Below are 20,514 nucleotides of genomic sequence, written 5' to 3'. Positions count from 1 at the left end.
AGGGCTGGGTGGGGTGCATGGTCACCGAATCGAAGTACAACAACCAAAGAATACTTCTTTAGGCCTAAACTAGGTCATTTCGATCTGTGAAATAGCCATCACTTTAGGAAACAATATATATAACAACATGCTTGTTGATGTAGGCCTATCAAAACAAATTTTATTTATGAAAATCGGTGATCAGTTGAGCATTGTCCCTTTGAAACCGGACTTTGAAAGCAACCGAACAACACGTAGCAGACGTAGGCCAACAAAGCTGTGTCATCGAAGCTCATCTCTTTCCTAAATGACACCACCTATCACTGATATTACTTGTGACTGCTTTTCATACTCTCAATAAACACCAAATACCTAAAATCATGGATCAGGTCATGATCTCGCAGGTCGCAGTTTCAAACTCGCAAGTGGCAGCTAGGCCAGAGCACCCGGAAGTCGCAGGTTGCAGTTTGACAAACACGCAGGACGTAGGTCGCAGTTTTGAAGTCGCAGGTCGCATGTCGAATGTCGTAACCGGATTTCCATACTATACAGTTTAGTTGTAGTGGGGGGGAAAATTCAAAGAGATATTAAACAAAGGCAGGGGAATGAGCGGCTGCGGGTTTACACAGGCAACCCATAGAGAAAGAAAACTATTATGTGTCTATATCAACTACAATTCAGACAGAAAGTGTGGTTGTAATAGCAAGATTAGACACAACTTTCCTAACAAATTCCAGTATTGAAGCAACATTTAGATCAAGCTCAAGTTAGGCGTTCGTAGTGCAACAGACGGTATACAAGCGAGTCGTGGGGATACTTTGCTTTGCATATGAATGTTATTATCGCGAAACATTCGTGTTTTATCAACGTAATCGGGCCAGCTACAAAACGGAAGTTCCTTTTCCTTAAGGACTGATTTTTTGGCTCAACAATGCCGAAATGCCGAAATCACCGACAGCCAACATCGCCTGTATCCCATATCGCCAAAGTTGGTATTTTGCCGACTGCGTGTTGCGGGTTGTGGGCTGCGGGTTGCAGGCTTCGGGCTAAATTATGGCGCATACAAGGGAAACGATGGAGACAGAGATATAGACAGACATACAGACTGTCCGAAAGAAAAACACAGACAGACGGGCTGGCAAAAAGAAAGAAAGAAAGATAGAGACATACGGAAACATAGAGATAGAGAGAAAGAGAGTATGTTTGAGTGATACAATGACTGTGCACATGTTGAAACTGCACTTTCTATTGCTTTGAAAATTTGCACACATATTGTATACTTCGCCGATATTCGTACACCTAGCGATTGTTCATGTTATTGAAAATCTCCATTGGGTGTATTTGAAAAAGGTAAGCATATCAGTTATTAATATGCAGGGACATAATTTTTTTAACTTACTAATGTTCAGACCTGCAATTTGACTATGCATTTTCTTCCATGGGTGTCTGTCGTTTGTTTGTTTTTTCTCCAACTGGTTCTAGATGGAACAATTTACAGATCCTGCCGTTCGAATAACAAGAACGCATTTGGGTACATCAGTTGTTACCTCGTAAAAGGATAAGGTGTTTGGACAACAGCGCCACCTAGCTATGTGCCGACGTTTACATTAGTTTTCCTTTAAGGTAGAAATTTACCTGTATATAGTTAGATGACTGTTTTCTGAACTGTAATTCAGTCCTACAACCGTGCCACTCTTTGTAGTAAAACCACATAACACCACAAATGACATCATTTCAATAGCTACATTTTCAAGTTTCTACAACAGTAGGGGGACATGCCTCTCTTGTACCTCGACATGACCATTGCACTGTTGCATTTCACCACTCCATGTCGGCAGCATTCAAAAATTTCACGAACATGGAACCACAATTTAGAAAGATGTGTTGTTTTCTTCATTATTACTGCATGTGATTGTTGATAAGACATAACGATGTTACTTCATAAAAAACTAAACCATTTTCAACATCTAGATTGCTCTGGCAAATGCATCAGTCTAAAATTCTTTAATTACAGTTTAGTCGATAACAAGCTGAGATGTCACATTTTAATAGGACGAAATTTTCAATCACTGTTCATCAAAAATCGATCAATGATCGCTTGCGATACATGTGACATGCATGTATGAATACTCATTAGACCTAAGTGTACGTAAGGTCTCTGTTTTGTGTCTGAACGTTAAATTGTTAGGTTTTAACAAATTCTTGGGACGAACACACACAAACTTTCTGGCAGACTTCCCCTATATAGTCGGCGCCGTTTTGTCGCGAAACCAAACAGTACATACTAATCATTGACGGCAGTTATATAACCAATGAGGGCGCGGTACTCTCCACAAATATTGCCGACAACCGTTTTATACGAGCTGTCTTAATCACAAAGGCTGATGAAAGTATACCTCTGGACCAAAGGATAGACAATATAGAAATTAGAAAAATTATGTCAATTTTTTAGATTATGCCCTGGGTAGTTTAAAACCTTGTAACAACAATATTCTGTGCAATGTTTTTTGAAGAAAATGTCAAAGAGAACTATTACCTGAATGATAAAATCGCGATTATATGCTGGTGAAATTTACAGAATGACATGAAAGGAGTGCATTAATAGTCCGTTGGTGTTTAGGAATATTGGCAATATAAACGGCCTTTATATACAAAAAACAAACAGTAGACGACTATCGATCAAACAGTCTTTTCATTGCCTTCTTATTGGAACGTTTTTCAATCAGTAATCTGTCTTTCTTTTGATACCCCTTGACATTTTCAGGGGTTACGTTTAACACAAAGACTGACTAACAATACAGATAATGACGATACAAATTATAACCAAGTCCCAATTAAATGAAATTAACGTCAAATAAAAAAATCTCTGTTAACGTATGATAAAACGTAAGTTCATTACATGAACACTTGAAACTGGCACTTTGACAGCAAAGTGTCTGTCTTTATGTCACACATACAAAGCTTTCTTTCTCTCTCCATGTCGATATATTGTGGACTAACATCACAATCCAGTGTTTATTTATTCGCTGAAATACTATGTAGCGAACAAGTCCCAAGCCTGTTTTCTATTTTACAATGTTGCGCATTCCTATAATATTACGAACATTCATTGGGCGTCATTTTTGTCAATATGCAGATTTTTATAATGTACAAAGAAGCACTTCATTTTTAAATTTGTGAGGATGCTACCTTTACAAGGAGAAATTAAAAGTAAGCTCATTATATTCATGACATTTTCAATTATCCAATATGTCAACTTTCTTTCCAAAATTGTCAAAAAACGTCAGATTTTGCTCGGTATATTTATGAGTGTTCAATTTTATGAATTCCCAAGCAACTTAGCGGATTCTAATGGATAATTTCAATCTTCAGTAGATTGATCGAGCGATTATTGGAAGTAAGCTTTCGCTTTGACTTAAATTCACCCCTTTCTTCCTTTCCCTCCCATTGGTGAGAGCGGTTTTGTTTTATTTGCATATCAAAGCCTCTGGGTCATGTACAAATAGGATGTAAAAAGAACATACGATGATACATGTTCTCTGTTCGAAAACAAACACCATATCGTGAAAATTACAGGGGTAACAATGACAGTTAGATGACTATTTACTCAAACTGAAGATAACAATATATATATAATGACAATTCAGATGTCTCCAAAACGAGCGAGAATGTTTCATGAACAAAGTTACAAAGCTTGATCACATTCGACGAATCCGTCATCAGAGTCTAAACGTAATCTTCCACAAAATTTTGACTTAGTTTGTAACTGAAGAAGTAATATTTAATCATTTTATTACAGCACTTGTCATTTGAGTTTTGATTTTCAGTGTTTGGCACGCACAGTGACTGTAACGTACAAGTTTCTCAGTCTGCCACACAACATCAAAGGGTATGAAGATTGCCGCGTGCTTTCTTATCATGCCGAATGTTTCAAAATAAACAAACTGTATAGTAGAGCTTTTACTTTTCGCAAAGTGAGAGTTTAAGTACTTTTTGATTCAGGCGTGTGGCTGACTCAAAACTTCGCAGTCCGGTCAACCCATAGAGGTAGCTCACAAAGTATGCTACCTCATTGGTCAACCACACCGGATTCGACCCTTTTAACAACAGGGGGCGTTAATTTTACGGATAAGTCCTCTTTATTGGAGATATCGAAATAAATGCAAAATTGGATCTAGACTTAATGGAACCCAGAATACCCGTGGCCCTACACAATACTCATGACCCTACTTTATTCAATGTGCTATTTCAATTCTTCAAAGGAGGTGATCTTGGTATTAATGGTCGCTGGGATGCCTGTTGTCCCCTTGTAATCTGCCATTCTCGATTTTTCTATGAGTAAGAACCATGTTATTTTTCAGGTAGATGGTGATCTGCACAGGGTCGTAGACACCCCTTCGTTTGTATCATCGTGCATAAAGCTAAAATCGTCCTACATTTATATACAGACCTGCTGCAGGGGACTGTGGAAATTCTGTATACAGCAGTACTATTGTGTGAAGTTACACTATGGGAATACCAGGATCCATATCTGTAATAACCATATATAATCTTCCAGTATTCCGCACAAGTTTGACGTCATCGAAGACGAGTGTTCCCCTCCCCTCCCCTCTCCCCGCATAGCTGATCATATGGCACTGTATGGAAATTTTATTCACACCCACTATTATACGTCAACCACGGGAACGCCTTTTTCGTATTAGTATACATTAGCCTCTCTACCTATATTGCCTTCGATTATTGTAACTCACATTTGCACCATGGTTGGGGAACGATGATTCCTCTTGCGAATTTAATGTGTTTACGCCACCATTATTCCTCTTTAGTGACGAGACTGACACGCCACTCTAGCCTCACCTGTTCAACCGAAAAAGTTATTCTTCTGGTTTGAAATTATTTTATTTGAAGCTAAAATGAGTCTATGATTAGCATTGAAAGTGCTTAGAAGCAGTGTGAAAGTGAGTCGAAATCAAATTTGAGCGCTGCTAAAATGCTTTGCATTTCACTATCATACAATTCGTCTTGGACTGACTTGTCTCTATGTGATCTACAATTGTAAAATATTAAAAGTACGCTTGCGCAATTTCGGTCTCTAGTTGACATTGTTTTTTTTTTTTGACAAAATAAGTCACGAAAACCACTTATATACCAGTCTAGTAAAAGTGTATGGGACGACGTCTCCAAGAGTGAGCGTTATTCGACTTAGGCCTAACCGTTGTCAGACATTTCTGTGAGAAAACGCTCGCCGTTGATACTATTCGCACACCATGTGGATGAAAAATATCTCTTCTTTTGAAGCCTCGACGATGCGCTCTAATGCCTCTGATATCGCAGTGTCTGTTAATGTGAACACGACTCAGTTAGAAAGAAATTTGACATCAGTCGAATTTGATGATCGGAATAACACTCGGCTGCTTCGACTTGTCTTAACGGGGGTTGCCGGAGGCCTTCTCAGTCTCTTTATCGTAGTAGGTAACTTAATCGTTATTTCTGTTTTCTGTTGTCGTCGACAAATCCGAAAACCAAGCTACAATTTCATCCTTAACCTTGCTGTCGTCGATTTTGCAATCGGGTTGGTGGATACGCCCGTGTACACAGCGTACGCGGTGATCGGTTACTGGCCGTTCGGGCGAATTGCCTGTGATCTGTGGCTGTTTACGGACTACGTTTTATGTGGCACCGCCCTATACACCATAATCGTTATAAGCGTTGATCGTTACATATCGCTTGAGGACCCATTAAAGCCCCAGTGCTGCTAACTTTTGATGATAATTTCACCATTTTTACTTTGAATGTGAACCATAATTCCTTGTTCTTCTCCCCAAAGAATGTTGATATACACAGTATCCAGCTTGTCAACTCCGCCCCTATGGTTGTAAAGTGCATTGTTATTGTTGAAAACTGACTTCTGGTCCGGACTAGAATTCAAATGTAAACAATATTCATGCATTTTACACATATAGACGCTAAGTTGACAAGCTAAATAGTGGGTGTTTCAACATTCTTTGGGGGGTAGAATAAGAAGTTGCAATTGATTTATAAAATAAAAATAATGAAAAAACCATCGAAAGTTAGCAGTACTGGGGCTTTAAAATACCGAGCAACTCTCACGTCAAAGCGAGTACGGGTTATCATTGCCACGATCTGGGTGACTTCAATATTGATTCACTGTTTGCCCATTGTGCTTTGGCCCAGAATTCGCGGACACTACGAAATCCCAGCCGAAGAATGTACTCTAGACATCATAAATTACAGCTACATGATTTTGCCATATGCGGCTTTGACATACTGGTTGCCACTGACCGTCCTGATTGTGTTGTACGTCCGTATTTACCAGATGGCCAGAAAAGTGCTGACAAGGAAAAAGATAAACTCCGGAGACAACAGTTTGGACACCGACTTACAAGTCATGCAATGTCATGATAGAAACGCTGTGCCAGCTACAATTTCGCGGAAATTCGAGAGCTCTTCCGGTAGAAAATTCATGCCATCGGGCAACAGACAGAGCCCGCCAAGCGTTACTAGACGGCTAAATTTCAAACAGAACTACTCCATCGTCGATTCTGACAGCGGACAGAGGGACAAAGACAACGGGAAAATATCGGGAGATGTTGTTAAACTTGAAAGTGTCAGACTAAGCCTCTCTGAAGGATGTGGCAATAACAGCAACAGAGACTATTTTCGTGACGAGAACCAAATGTTCTCCGGACTGGATGTTGCAAGTCTCAGTTTCCTAAGTTCTGAGCAAACGAAAAGCGCAGATCTTGGGTGCCCGAACGATGCAAGTGAGATTGGTATACATGAACACGCCAACGAAGAAGCAGGCCTGAAACTTGACGTCACATTCGACAATCCAGTTTTCCTTACAACGACCGATGATGGCTCCAGAATTTCTTCATCGAGCAAAGCGATGACTTTAAATGAGGAGCATAAGGAAGACTTTCGCAGGACAACTGAAAATTACTGTTTCATAAGAACGGCCAAGGTGATAGAAAGTGTCATCAAGAGTGACAACGATAAGGTTGTTGCTCGCAATCCGAAGCCATGCGCCCTAGCAGCGAAGGATTCCACAACCATTTGCCAAGCGACGGGACACATTTCCACGTCAGATGAAAAAAACGACGAACAGAAACAGAGAAAAGAAAACAGAACGCGTGAGGCCGTTGAAAAGAACAGTGCGATCAAAAGCAACGATGATAAAAAAACGCACCGTACTGAAAACAAAGCATTCGTGACCGTGACGACAATCGTAATGGCTTTAATCGTGTGCACGGTACCTTACCAAGCATTGGTTTTGCTCAAAAATGTGTGTCCATCGTGCTTACTTGAAAAGAAAATGTTACAATATATAGATTATACAGTGTTTTTTGCCTACTACATTAATAATGCAATAGATCCAATTTGCTACGCCTACACTAATCCGAAGTTCAGAAGATCGCTTGGTCGACTTGTCCGTCGTTGCAAACTGTAGAATTTATAAGGGAAAAAGCTGAAGTCTATAGAAACGCTAAGAATTTATCAGAAAAGCATAGGATATATTTCTTATACAGCGGTTTCGTATCAGAAATATGCCAACGATGAAACCACGCTAAATACGTTCTAACTGCATTACATGAAATTTGTAAGCACTTAATTCGTAATGCCATCTTCTTCAGAAACACCATGGGTGGATGGTCATACCTGGATAACGCTCTGACAATTGTTACGTTCAAGAATCCAAATAACATAATACTTACATTGTATTGCATGAAGAAGAGCTGTCATACCTTTACACTTTAATTCGTGCCGTGTCACTTGAGAGTGATGTTTGAATATGAATCTAGAAAGGACAGTCCCTTTAACTATGTCATCGATGTCAGCAATTTTCACTGCTACAAATGATCCAAGGACATTGGTTTCTGTCTATTGCGCTTTTGAAAATATTCCCGTACGAAAATGCCTACTTTCCCACGATTTTAACTGTTAAATATTCTTAGCTGTTTTGCTTGGGTTTCTTTATAGACCTCGACACGATTCTATGCCCTATGATAATCCATGCTATATGCTCTTTGCTCTATGATATAGTTGATATCTATGCTCACTTGAAGAGGATTTACATAGTAATTTGCATGACATGGTTTTGAGTACCTTTTTACTTGTACATAGTTATATGACGATCTAGGGGTTGCAAAGGATGTTTTATTTCAAATACATGGTATCTGGATACTGCAGATTGAGTATATTTTGTCAAAATACATTCGATTCATGAAAATATTTATCCCAAGAGATAATTTAACTCAGTTTCAGGTATTTTGTTGAATTAATTGTAATATACAAAAAAAAGATCAAATTTTTTTCGCCATGTTTTGTAAAAAATGATTGTTGCCCATATCATAGTTGATTATTTTTTCATCATAGTGCTCACTATGAAAAAAGAGCTATCAATTATTGTGACTTTAGTAATTTCCACATACGTATGCCTTCCTTGTTGGAGTCATTAAACTATTTAAGAAAGCTAAATATTAGCAAATATTTGATCGTCATGTTGCTTGTCTTGTTTCTACGATAATATTTTTACTATCAATGTTTTATAAATCATGTGAAAGTATCACTCTATAATCAACATAACGCGACTTTATGAACTTGTTCATAGGAAAGAGACGTAACTCATTGGGAACGTCGGATTTTGCTCAAACTCTCAACGTAATAATAACGTAACTCAATATATTTGCAATTTGCACTTTAAGCATGTTGATGGCACTTTCACAATTCCTTCGCCTACTTTGTGTCTGCAGACATTTAGGATATTTCTGGAAGTTGTTTCTCAAATGATGTTCGTATCCCTATCATCGTATATCAAAAATAAATGTTACTATACAGGTTTTAAAAGTGCGCTTGAATTAGTAAAAGTACTTATATCTGCACTTTGATTATAATCTCTGTAAATAAAAGCCTATTTTCGATGTTGATATCTTCCGAGTGATCTTCTTTCAGTAATTTTAAGGGCATGTGGTCCTTTTTACAATACATTAAACAAAGGTACAAATGAACAATTGACATGAAACATTGTTACTTTTTATTTATCTCTTTTCTCAGTTTTATTGCATGAAATTTGTATACGATCGCAGAGAATCGATATCATGTGTTGTAATGATCTCAATAAATTTAATTCTAGAAGGTTGATAGAAGTCTTGCTTGGAAGATTCTTCTCTCTTGGGCTAAAGAAGAATGGACAATTTAAAAGAAAGTGATATACTATTAGTCATCAACCTGTTGTTGTTGTTGTTGTTGTTGTTGTTGTTGTTGTTGTTGTTGTTGTTGTCGCACAATAAGCAGGTTTTCTGATTTCTTTCAATACCAGGTTTTCTATCTGACGGCATGGCTGAGACTGCATCTGTTGAGTATTGTGACAAAATATCGTAATCGTTTGAAAAACTGCCTCAGCTCTAAAATTGAACAGCGCGTCTATGATGCTTCATAGAGTTCATATATGACGTAGTTCATGTCTGATGTAACGTCAATGTACAGTAACCTTCATCCCTGTCCATATGTATGTGATGGAACATAGAAGGAAATGTGGCGCAATGTTTAAATATCGAATATCTTTTCGCGATGATATCAAAGTCGATCGTCGAAAATAAAAGTAAAATAACATTCTATAGGTAAATACGAAAAAAGCTTTATCTTTCACGAAACGGAAGAAAGTACTCGATGATAAAATAACAAAGCGCTTTCGATATCACGTTTTCCCCGTAATTCAATATTCGATGCTATGGTGTGCTATAGGTTATCTCAGTCGAGGTTAAGATCTTTCTGCTATTACTATGTATCATTGTGAATAAGATGAAATTATTATAATGCATTACTTTGGTGTTGTTCCAAGATGAAGTAACATGTTGCTGGGCAATGATCTATGTCCTGAGCTTAATAATGGTCGAGCTTCTCGCTTATGAAGTACGGTTATCACAGAGTCAAAAGAACAGTTTCTATGAGATCAGCTTCAGTTTATGAGTAGAACGGGATGAAAAATTAAAAAAGTGCACTCTTGTATCTCTAAGGAACCGAATGTTGAGTTGTGAAATTTGTCATAAATTTCCCAAGAGGGATGCAGTTAATTTGAAAGTTTTGTTATGCGTCAACATCAATTTGCGACCTGGTACAGTGCGTATTACTATCTATTCACACGGTAGCCAGAACACGCAGAGCTGGAGAATCCGATATAAATTAAAAATCTTTCTCCGATCAATTCATCTCCCTCCTCGAAACTGTACTTTTAATTTCATATTCTGTTTGCTTTTTATAGGCCCTTTAAAATGTCTACCTGAAGAATATAAAGTCATAGCTGATATTCTGTTATCGCTGCTCTCACAGCAGTGGGTAGCGATATGTTATTACAATCGTTACCGATCACAAACCTTCCTCTGCGTTACATTTCTCCCGATTTCAATCGCTGCCCGATCGTCGTACGGAGCGAAGAGAGGTGGCCATTTTGTTCTCAACACTGAGAGTTGCCATGTCAACAGGTGTCAACATCGCTGTCACGCCACGTGCTCACTACCAGTGCGGAGGTAGATTGTGCCGCGCGAATGGTAAAATGTTTGCTTGTGTTAGTCCAAAAATTACAAGAGCTTTAATGAAATTACCACGGGATATTGTTACAAGAGTCAACTTATTACTGCCCGAAACATGCTTGATCCTCAAAGCCCTTCACTTTTTATGTCAGCGAAATCGCACCGTAGGCGGAGAGCGGCAGCCATTTGTTTGTTTGTTATCGAGTTGCAAATGTAGTTTTTGCAACACTGCAAAACTGATGACGTTTATCGTGCATTTCTTGACGTTTTAATTGTGTATCATGGCTAACACTTTAAGGTAAATGTTACTAGTATGAAGCGATATGAACACGGGTATATAATATGACTGTACTCCATATTACGTCACCAGCGAAACTGTTTTCGGGGATCTATTCTGACGCTCAAACTGTAATAGTACCTTTGGTCCACTGCTTTAAGGGCTAACTGTGAAGTTATTGGAGTAAATCAAGTTTCCACCGGCTTATTTTTGAGAAATTGAAAAGTCTATTTTTCTCTGTAAACTTAACACAGGGGTGGCAGCCATTTTGGATATCAAGTCTCTGGAAAGATTTGTTTCTCCAGTACCAAAATTTGCTGAGTCACCTCATGCATTTTATTCTTGATTTAAGGTTCCATATAGAAAGGCTTCGAGACGCGTACTACTTTAATGTGGGCCTGAAAGTGGTCCCAGCTTTATCTTACATTGTAAAAAAAAAAAAAACATTTTCCATACGGTCACGCGAGGATTTTTGGATTAACTTTTCTTGCACCCATGAAGACATCTTCAACGGGAGGTCTTTCATTTGTTTATCATCTTTTTAACTTAGCTCAAAAAAAATGAGCTGTCCAGCTTGATCAGAATTAATTCCCATCCGTTGTAATGGATAGTCAATCGAAAGATGATCATAGCCTCATTACTTATTTAAACAGCTGATAGCAACACTAATTAAACCCATCATTGGAAAGGGAAGCAATTGGAGCCCTATCATTAGGAATGAGGCACTTTAAAAAAAGTAAAGTGGCTAATCTTTCGCTCTGTTAACTTTTTAAGAATGTATTGACGCGAAGTATTTTTTCATTACGGCTATTTGCATACCGTTTAAAACTTAATGTTCGTTTCAACCCTCTTTAAACGAGCAACATGCAATATAAAACGCAAAATGATTATTTGCGCTGCAACAGATGCTTGACTTTGTTTTGTGAATTGCACAGCACAAACGACACTCTGATGTGAGTTCAACCCTGTAAAGCGTTTATGGTCAAGATATAATAATAATAATAATGAAATGTGAATTGTTAATAATATCACTTTGGTATTCGATCAGGGTTGAGCTTCCTTTGCGTTCTGCAATTCTTGAAAGACCACCTAAGTGAGTTCAACAGGTTTGAGTTCCTTTTCGCTTCAATCTGTGGTACATGTGAAAGTCACTGAACACATACGGATCACCACACAGTAGTTTTACAGCGTGTTCAATTTAATATATGCGTATATCAAGGAATGTATCGAGGTCCGTCGGTCTTTACTCTCTGAATGTCTGTGAAACCTTCTGTTTTATTCACTCTTAGGATTGATTTCGCCATATCTCTACTGCAAGGCTGATGATTTCTAACATGGCCATCAAATCGGTCTTGTTTCATACCCTGCCAGGGCCGCGAGAAATGTTGAGCTCGGAACATCGAGAAATGGCGCGTCGATCGGAAATCAGGCAATTGCAATGTCAGAGATGTCACAAATTGCCGGGTACCCATCTGATTTGTAGAAGAAGTATGTAGATACACATATATTCATTCTTTATTACGCCGACACATGCAATGTATACTTCACATTGTCGGTCGATTAAGCAAGAATCTTCGGGAAAGTGCACGTCTTATCTTTTATACCAAATTCACATGTTTGCATCTTCCGATTTATTTCCCATTTATCTTTTTATTTGATGTACGCTTAACATTTGTTACGATGATTCTTTTCATCGTATAATTTTTTTTAATTTACCAATGTGCAGACCTCTAATTTCACTATGTGTTTACTTCCGTGGATGTCTGTCCTTTGTTGCATTTTTCCTCCAACTGGTTCTTGATGGAACAATTTACAAATCCCGCCTTCCGAATAACAGGATCGCATTTGGGTACATCAGTGTTATCTCGTAAAAGGACAAGGGTGTTTAAACAACAGCGCCACCTAGCTGTATGTAGACGTTCAGATTAGTTTTTACTTCAAGGTATAAATTTACCCGTGTATAGCTAGATGACTGTTTTCTGAACTTTAATTCAGTCCTACAACCGCACCACTTTCTCTCACAAAATATCCCTCTTTTGTCTGTGTAACAGGAAAGTTTATATTTTAATTTCATATTTATGACTGACACACCTCTGATAATTTACACATAATACCAGAAAGGACACCATTTCAATAGCTACATTTTCAAGTTTCTACAACAGAAGGGGGGACATGCCTCTCTTGCACCTCCACATGAACAATGCACGGTTGCATTACACCACTCCTTGTCGGCAGTTTTCCAAAATTTCATGAAAATTGATCCACATTTTGGGAAGATGTGTCGTTTTCTTCAATTATTCTGCATGTGATTGTTGATTTCACATAGGACATTACGATATTACTTCATAAAAAACTAAACCGTTTTCAACATCTACATTGCTCTGACAGATGCATGAGTCTAACATTCTTTAATTACAGTTTAGTCGATAGCAAGTTGAGATGTAACATTTTTAAGGACGAAATTTTCCATCAATGTTCATCGCAAATCAATCAATCATTACGACACATGAGGAATGCATGTATATGTGTGTGTGTATGTATGTATGTATGTATGTATGTATGTATGTATGTATGTATGTATGTATGTATGTATGTATGTATGTATGTATGTATGTATGTATGTGTGTATGTGTGTGTATGTGTATGTATGTATGTATGTATGTATGTATGTATGTATGTATGTATGTATGTATGTATGTATGTATGTATGTATGTATGTATGTATGTATCCATTAGTGTCTGAACGTTAATCTGTTAGGTTTAACAAATTCTCGGGACGAACACACACAAACATTTCTGACAGACTTCCCCTAGTCAGCGCCGCCCTTTGTCGCAAAACAAAGCAGTACAATAATCATTGGCGGCAGTTATATCACCTATGAGGGCGCAGTACTCTCCATAAATATTGTCATTTATCCGAGTTGTGTCCATTGTGCTTTTGGAGTAACTCTTCGCAATATCGGTCAAAATACAAAAATAATGACAATGCAACCTGTAACTGGTACGAGGTATTATAGCCAATCAGCAAATTCAGTGAAATATAAGTGTGAAACCATGGAAAACAAGCGTGTTGTTGATCAGTTTTATATTCCCGACAGCATTAACAGTTAATAAAATGGAGTCTTACTTGAGGGTAATTGAAAATACATGTGGTATACAAGGTCGAATTGGGGCGCAAAGTTTCCATAAAGGCAAATGTAAATATACCTGTGGATAGAAAATATAGAAATGAAAGAAATTATGTCAATTTTTAGATCATGCTCTGGGTGGTATAAAACCTTAATATATTTTGTACAATGTTTTGTGAAGAAAATGTCAAAGCGAACGATTACCTGGATGAAAAAAGTCATTATATGCTGGTGAAATATAGAAAATGACATGAAAGGAGTGCATTAGTCGGTTGATGTTAGGAATATTGAAAATATAAACGATTTGTAATACAAAACACAAACAGTAGATGACTATCGATCCAACAGCCTTTTCATTGCCTTCTTATTGGAACGTTTTTCAATCAGTGATGGTGTCTTTCTTTTGATACCCCTGGACATTTTCAGGGGTTACGTTTAACAAAAAGACTGACTGACAATACAGATAAATGACGCATACAAAACATAACCAAGTCCAACAAAAAATCTAATAATATTAACGTCTAGTAACAATCTCGGTTATGTATGATAAAACGTAAGTTAATTACATGAACACCTGAAACTGACACATTGACAGCAAGACAGTGTCTGTCTTTAAGTCACACATACGAAGCTTTCTTCCTCTCCTCTGTGTCAATTAAATCACCGATTCTCTTGTTATTCAAAGTCATAAAAATCAAATACATCAAAATGACTGTCACGCATACAGTGCGTCGGAAAATACTATCTTATATGAATACAGAATCATTAGGACTGATGTCATTCAAACTTCATTGATTAAAATATCATACCAATACACAATGAGTTGTTTTACTTTTAATCCATTGAAGGTGTAAAGATTTCTCGGTACATGTAACCATGGCTAAAAAATTCCATTGTTTGTCTTTTAAAGTGTGTATGAAAACTGACACTCACAGCTGATGGAATGAGTCTGGTAAATTTTGCACAACGGCGTCCTACCGCACAAAAGCTGCTCTGGAGCCAAATGACCTTATAGATGGCATGAATGACCAACCCCAACGATTCCTAGGTACGACGATATAATGATGTTTTATGGTGCACTATCAGAGTCCCCTGACTTGGAGATCAAGTAGCATACTACAACCACTGTTCCTAAGGTTTTTGAAAATATCGGCGTTATTGTTGCAAGATTATTTCTACTGCCTTAAGGATGGCAGTAAGTAATATCTCACCATACATGATACAGAAGAAATTAAATTCCAAGCCTATTTTTTATTTTACATAATATTGTGAACATTGATTGGGCCTCATTTTTGTCAATATTAGATTTTTATAATGTATAAATGTTTAATTAAGCAATTCATTTTCCAATTTGTCAGGATGCTACTTTTACAAGAAGAAATTAAAAGTATACGCTCCTCATATTCATCATGTTTTCCATTATCCAATATGTCAAAATTTCAAAAGCCACTTTCTTTCTGGATTACATCATTGGTGTGCTCTCTTTTGTGGAAAATCGTCAAACAACGTCTAGTTGTTCATTTTTCTGATTTCATACTTAGCCAACTTAGCGGATTCTGAGGGATAATTTCAAACTTCCATAGGTTTATCGAGCGATTATCGGAAGTAGGCTTACACCTTGACTTAAATTCTCTCTCTCTCTCTCTCTCTCTCTCTCTCTCTCTCTCTCTCTCTCATTGTTCGGTACGATTTTGTTTTATTTGCATTCCAAAGCCGCTGGGCCAAATACAAAGAAGATTTGCAAGGAAATACAATGATACGTGTTCTCTGTTCAAAAACAAACACCGTATCATGAAAATTACAGGGGCGACAGTGACAGTTAAATGACTATTTTATAAAAATTAAGATAATAATAAATATAATGACAGTTCAGGTGTCTCCAGAACAAGCGACAATGTTTCATAAACAAAGTTACAAAGCTTGACAATAATTGACGAATCTCTCATATTCATAACATGTAAAAAACTTATAGTCAGGGTCTATAGTGGTTTCTTCAGGTATATCGTATAATATTTGCTATTTGATTATATTACGTTTCAGAAAATTTTGAATGCAGTATGTAACTAAAACAGTAATATTTAATAATTCAATTATTAACATGACATTGGTCATTTGTTCGCATTAAATGAATGAAAATACTAAAACGATACAAAAAATACAGTACCAAATGTGACTGCAGACAACTTGGAAATTACCCTGATCAAAATGTTAAGTACGTGGCATAATCGTATATTGCATGTGTGTGTATATATATATATATATATATATATATATATATATATATATATATATATATATATATATATATATATATATATATATATATATATATAATTACTTCAAGTACAAAGTAATGAAATCTATTACTTAATTTTCATGCATCATGCAATCCTCAGATATAACTTATTTATAACGCTCTGCTTAGCATCGACCACTGTATTTCCCACGAGGACACACACACACACACACACACATATATATATATATATATATATATATATATATATATATATATATATATATATATATATATATATATATATATATATACAAAAACACAAAATGCAAAATATATATATATAATATATATATATATATATATATATATACGTATACATCTTCATAGACACTTCTGTATATGATATGATTGTATTGTGTGTATATCTTATGTAAGCCACAATACCTTTCGCTCTGTTATTTTCAACGATAAAAATAAGAAATTCAGGTAATTGGACCTCCTTTTGCGTTAAGGGAAAAGCGAAGGTCCTGAACCATGATTCAAGATTTGGATAGGAAGAGTTTGGCGGCAATCTCCGTTAAATGAAAGTTTAAATAAATGGCGTCGGTCGAACGAACGTGAGGACCAAAAACATCTGCACATACAATTGTGTTACAAGCATGAATTACAAAGAGAAATTGTCAGTCAAACAGGCAAACATGTTACCAAAGTTTGATACTTTTAGATATATCATGATTTTGTCTTTAAATTTCCTTAATGAGTACCTTTTGTTTTTATATAAATGTTCTTACTCGGCCTATGAAATCGCAGTGCCAAATCGTTGGTCCTCGATTAGTTGACAATGACAATTTGTATGGTACAAGTCCTATGTTTTCCTTTTAAAGCGCAAATAAGGGGACAATCTGCTGACTCTCAAATTTTTACAATTCTTTTCTGATCTAGTGTTTTGAAACTCAAAAATTTTATTTTTCCCAATAGAGATACAGCGATGACGACCATTTTGAATTTCAAATATCGGTAAATGTTACTGGTAATTTGTTTCTCTAGTTTCAAATTTTACATAGTTACCCTTGAGTGTTATTCTTCATTTTGTAAGAGATTGGTTGAAAATTTAATTTCGGAAAGTTGTTGCAAAAGTTTACATCTTTCACTTTCAAGGCGCATTCTGCCTTAAGTAATTCAAGTTGTTTTGAGAGAAAAACTTAATATAAATAAACTACGCCTAAGTAAATACTCGCCCCTTTAATTATATCTCGCTCTTCGTCTCTTCACATCTCTCGTTTCTTTCATCTCTTCTTATCATGTCTATGAAGCCAAGCAGTGTTATCAAATACATATACTATGAGCGTAAAGCGAGGGGTAAAGAATTGTAAAAATGCCTTTCGCTTTTGTTTTGAAGAAGGTTCATAGCCTAATAAAGTATCTCGAATAAAGGTTTATATATTCTTAAGGTTCCTACAGTTTACATCGACAGAAAATGTGACGAAGAGATAACCTGAACTCATGTATAGCGTAGGCGTAGCAAATAGGATCCAACGCACTATTTACATAGTAGAGGCAATAGCTGATGTTGTATAAGACTGTTACAGTATAACATTGACAAGATGGGCATATACTTACGATCAAAAGGATTACTTGGTACGGCACCATACTGGCAAAGATTGCTATTACGAGTGTCGTGACTGTCCTAAGTGCTTTATTTTCACTGATTTCGATAGGCATTCTCTTAGAATTACGGCTTCTACCTGAGTTGTTCTTAGCAAGGTGCTTATGAATACTAACTTCAATCTTCTGTTTCTCTTTAGTCTGTGTCTCGTCTTGGGTCAAAAGATGTCCCTGCGTTGGGTTAATGGTCATAGAATCCGACCATGCTGGCTTGTCATCTATCAGGTCACTGCCAACGGACTTGTCGTTTACATCTCCAGAGTCATCTTCATTCGCCTTGTCCAATTTCATGGTGCCATCCCTACTTGCCCTGGATGACTCTTCGTGGAAGTCGCCCTCTTTCTCATCCAAAATAGCTGTTATGCCTGTTGGAGAACTGTAACATCTTTCATCGGCAATCTCAATGAAAGCTGGATTGTCATACGCCACAGAAAGTTCCCCTAAAGCCTCTTCTTTCGCCTTTCCACAAGCCACAGCTTCACCCGCAATGTTTGATGATCCGGATACATACGTTTGTCCGGAAGGAAATTGAGTCACACTTTCTGTCTGTACAGCATTCCTCGTCGCACGAGAAAATCCGTGATTTTCACCGTCCTGTCTCATACATATCTGGTTATCGTACCGTAAACAGGGGCCATCGCACGAGTTTTGATGGCTACATACCTGTGGCAGAATGACACTTTCAAGTTCAAGAATATTTCCTGAAATTGTTGTACAGTCGGTTTTGACTGTTTTGCTGTCAGCTTCACCCCTGAAGTACGGCCGCTTGAATTTCAGGTGTCGAGAATTGTCTGTCGTGCTACTCTTGTGATTTTCCGTCGGCGCACGTAATGACTTTTTTCTTTTGAGAACACGTACTTTACCTATTCGCGAAGTGACACCTGATTTTGCTTTTTCCTCATGACCCCGTACGCTCTGTATGCCAGTGTTCAATTGATTCTCTCCGATTTCGAATCTTTTCCTCTTCGTCACTTTTCTAGCTAGGTTGTAGATTCGAGCGTACAACACGATAAGAACGACAAGGGGCAGCCAGAACAACAAAGCCGCCCGTGTCCAAGTAAACCAGCTGTGGTGTTTGTAGTCTGTAGTACATTCTTCTGCAGGAAATTCGTAATGCCCGCGAATTCTCGGCCAAAGCAAGATAGGCGAGGAGTTTAGTACGAAGGATGTCGACCAAATTCCAGCGACTGTGGCGTATACTCGCTTTGACGTGATGGATGCACGGTGCTTGAGTGGGTCGTTGAGTGATTTGTAACGGTCCATGCTGATGGCAATTATGGTGTAGAAATTGACACTACAAACCATAAAATCCATAAACAGCCAAAACTCACAAGAAGCCCGCCCTAAAGGCCAATAACCAATCGTGACATACACAATGAACCCGGGGACGGAGACCAGCCCAACTATAAAATCGGCTACAGCGAGGCTGATAATGTAACTGTAGGTTACTTTCCGGAGCTGACGATGGCAACAGAAAATATAAATAACAAGTAAGTTACTGAAAACTACAAAAAGGCTGAAAAAGCCTCCGCCAAGCCCGATCCCTACCAGCCATAGAAGATTTTTGTCATCTTGTGCACCAAAGATGACAAGAGTTCCACTTGTTTCCGTCTTGGACGAGTTCAGATGGGTAGTTGAAGAATTGAGCTGCATGGTGCCTTCATGTGATCGCAACGGCGGTCATTACTATTGTTATCGATTTTGTTTCATGCTAAAAATGTCAGTCCGCACGAAAAAGCAAGTGTATACAGTTGTTCTCCTTGCCCCGGCAGTGGTATATCTGGTTTACATGAGATCGTCACTAATATAATATGGAACATAAAATACAGTAAAAAAAAAAATTGCGCATGCGCATGAACCGTTCTTGAATATTCATCATTTTTAAGCTCACCGGTTTCGTTGTTAAAAATACCGGGTCAGAACATCTGAAGAGCGATAGGCCGACAGTGAGTTGGTAGCATGTCAGAAATGTATTTCAAATTCAAAGGTGAATTGCACTCTTTTATTAAAGGAAAGCATCGACTTTTTATGTGTGTCTGGTAGCGGGCGACCTCACAGTCGTAAGCGTGCGTCAAGTTTAGTTCTCCTGCAACTGTTGATTAGACTGATAGCCCTGGAATTTCAAATTAACGAAATCTCAATCCAATAAAGTAGAATAATGCCAAAGTAAGGGATTGTTTTATGCGTTGCCTTGGATGGCGAATAATATTACTGGTAAAGAGTCTTCAAAAGTCACCAGAACACGTGGTAGCTTTCTTGAAATGCAATGGAGCAATTTCTACACGTAAATGTATCAGTATTCTATCAAATAAGCCTTGTCATTTTTTGTTGAGGTACTCTTATTTATGAAAAATGAAAATCACCAACGTCACAGAAAAAATGTTGTTCCCCGCTTTTTCCCGTAAAGGCACCAGAGGCACTAGACGCATCCAAGCTTGTTTGTCCACGTCAATAATTTTGACATGAGCAAGTTTTCTAATAATATCATGGCATTGACTGTCCAAGTAAATCATGTAAACCAGTATACTGTGGGCAAGAAAATAAAAATTAAATTTTGCTGCCTTTGTGGGAGCTTTTGGGGAAAACTTTCAGCCTTTTAGGCGAAAATCAAATTTTGTGAAAACGTGGAAGCATACATGCCTAAGAACATTGTAATACATCAGTTCTGCACACTTA

The 20,514-nt window shown here is 37.5% G+C and overlaps 2 protein-coding genes across 2 annotated transcripts; one reads left to right on the top strand and one right to left on the bottom strand.

Moving 5' to 3' along the window:
• Positions 1-6,316: 6,316 nt before the first annotated feature.
• LOC139132269 (muscarinic acetylcholine receptor M2-like) lies at positions 6,317-7,450 on the top strand. Its single transcript, XM_070698656.1, has one exon. It carries the CDS (start codon positions 6,317-6,319, stop codon positions 7,448-7,450), a length of 1,134 nt encoding a protein of 377 aa, XP_070554757.1.
• Positions 7,451-9,216: 1,766 nt separating this feature from the next.
• LOC139132267 (uncharacterized) lies at positions 9,217-19,101 on the bottom strand. Its single transcript, XM_070698655.1, has 2 exons — positions 17,794-19,101; positions 9,217-9,306 (listed from the first exon to the last, which is right to left on the bottom strand). Exons 1-2 carry the CDS (start codon positions 19,099-19,101, stop codon positions 9,217-9,219), a joined length of 1,398 nt encoding a protein of 465 aa, XP_070554756.1.
• Between the last annotated feature and the right edge of the window lie 1,413 nt (positions 19,102-20,514).

This window comes from Ptychodera flava, chromosome 4, assembly GCF_041260155.1.
Source record: "Ptychodera flava strain L36383 chromosome 4, AS_Pfla_20210202, whole genome shotgun sequence".
NCBI classification, from domain to species: domain Eukaryota; kingdom Metazoa; phylum Hemichordata; class Enteropneusta; family Ptychoderidae; genus Ptychodera; species Ptychodera flava.
This window is presented reverse-complemented; position numbering and strand designations above follow the sequence as displayed.

What these genes read in the sequence shown, in the direction of transcription:
- LOC139132269 (XM_070698656.1), top strand. Translation starts at nt 6,317, where the DNA reads ATGGCCAGAAAAGTGCTGACAAGGAAAAAGATAAACTCCGGAGACAAC.
- LOC139132267 (XM_070698655.1), bottom strand. Translation starts at nt 19,101, where the DNA reads ATGGACCGTTACAAATCACTCAACGACCCACTCAAGCACCGTGCATCC. An exon ending in ACCAAGTAATCCTTTTGATC is followed by an intron (nt 9,307 to 17,793) that starts GTAAGTATATGC and finishes TGGTATTGAAAG; the next exon opens with AAATCAGAAAACCTGCTTAT.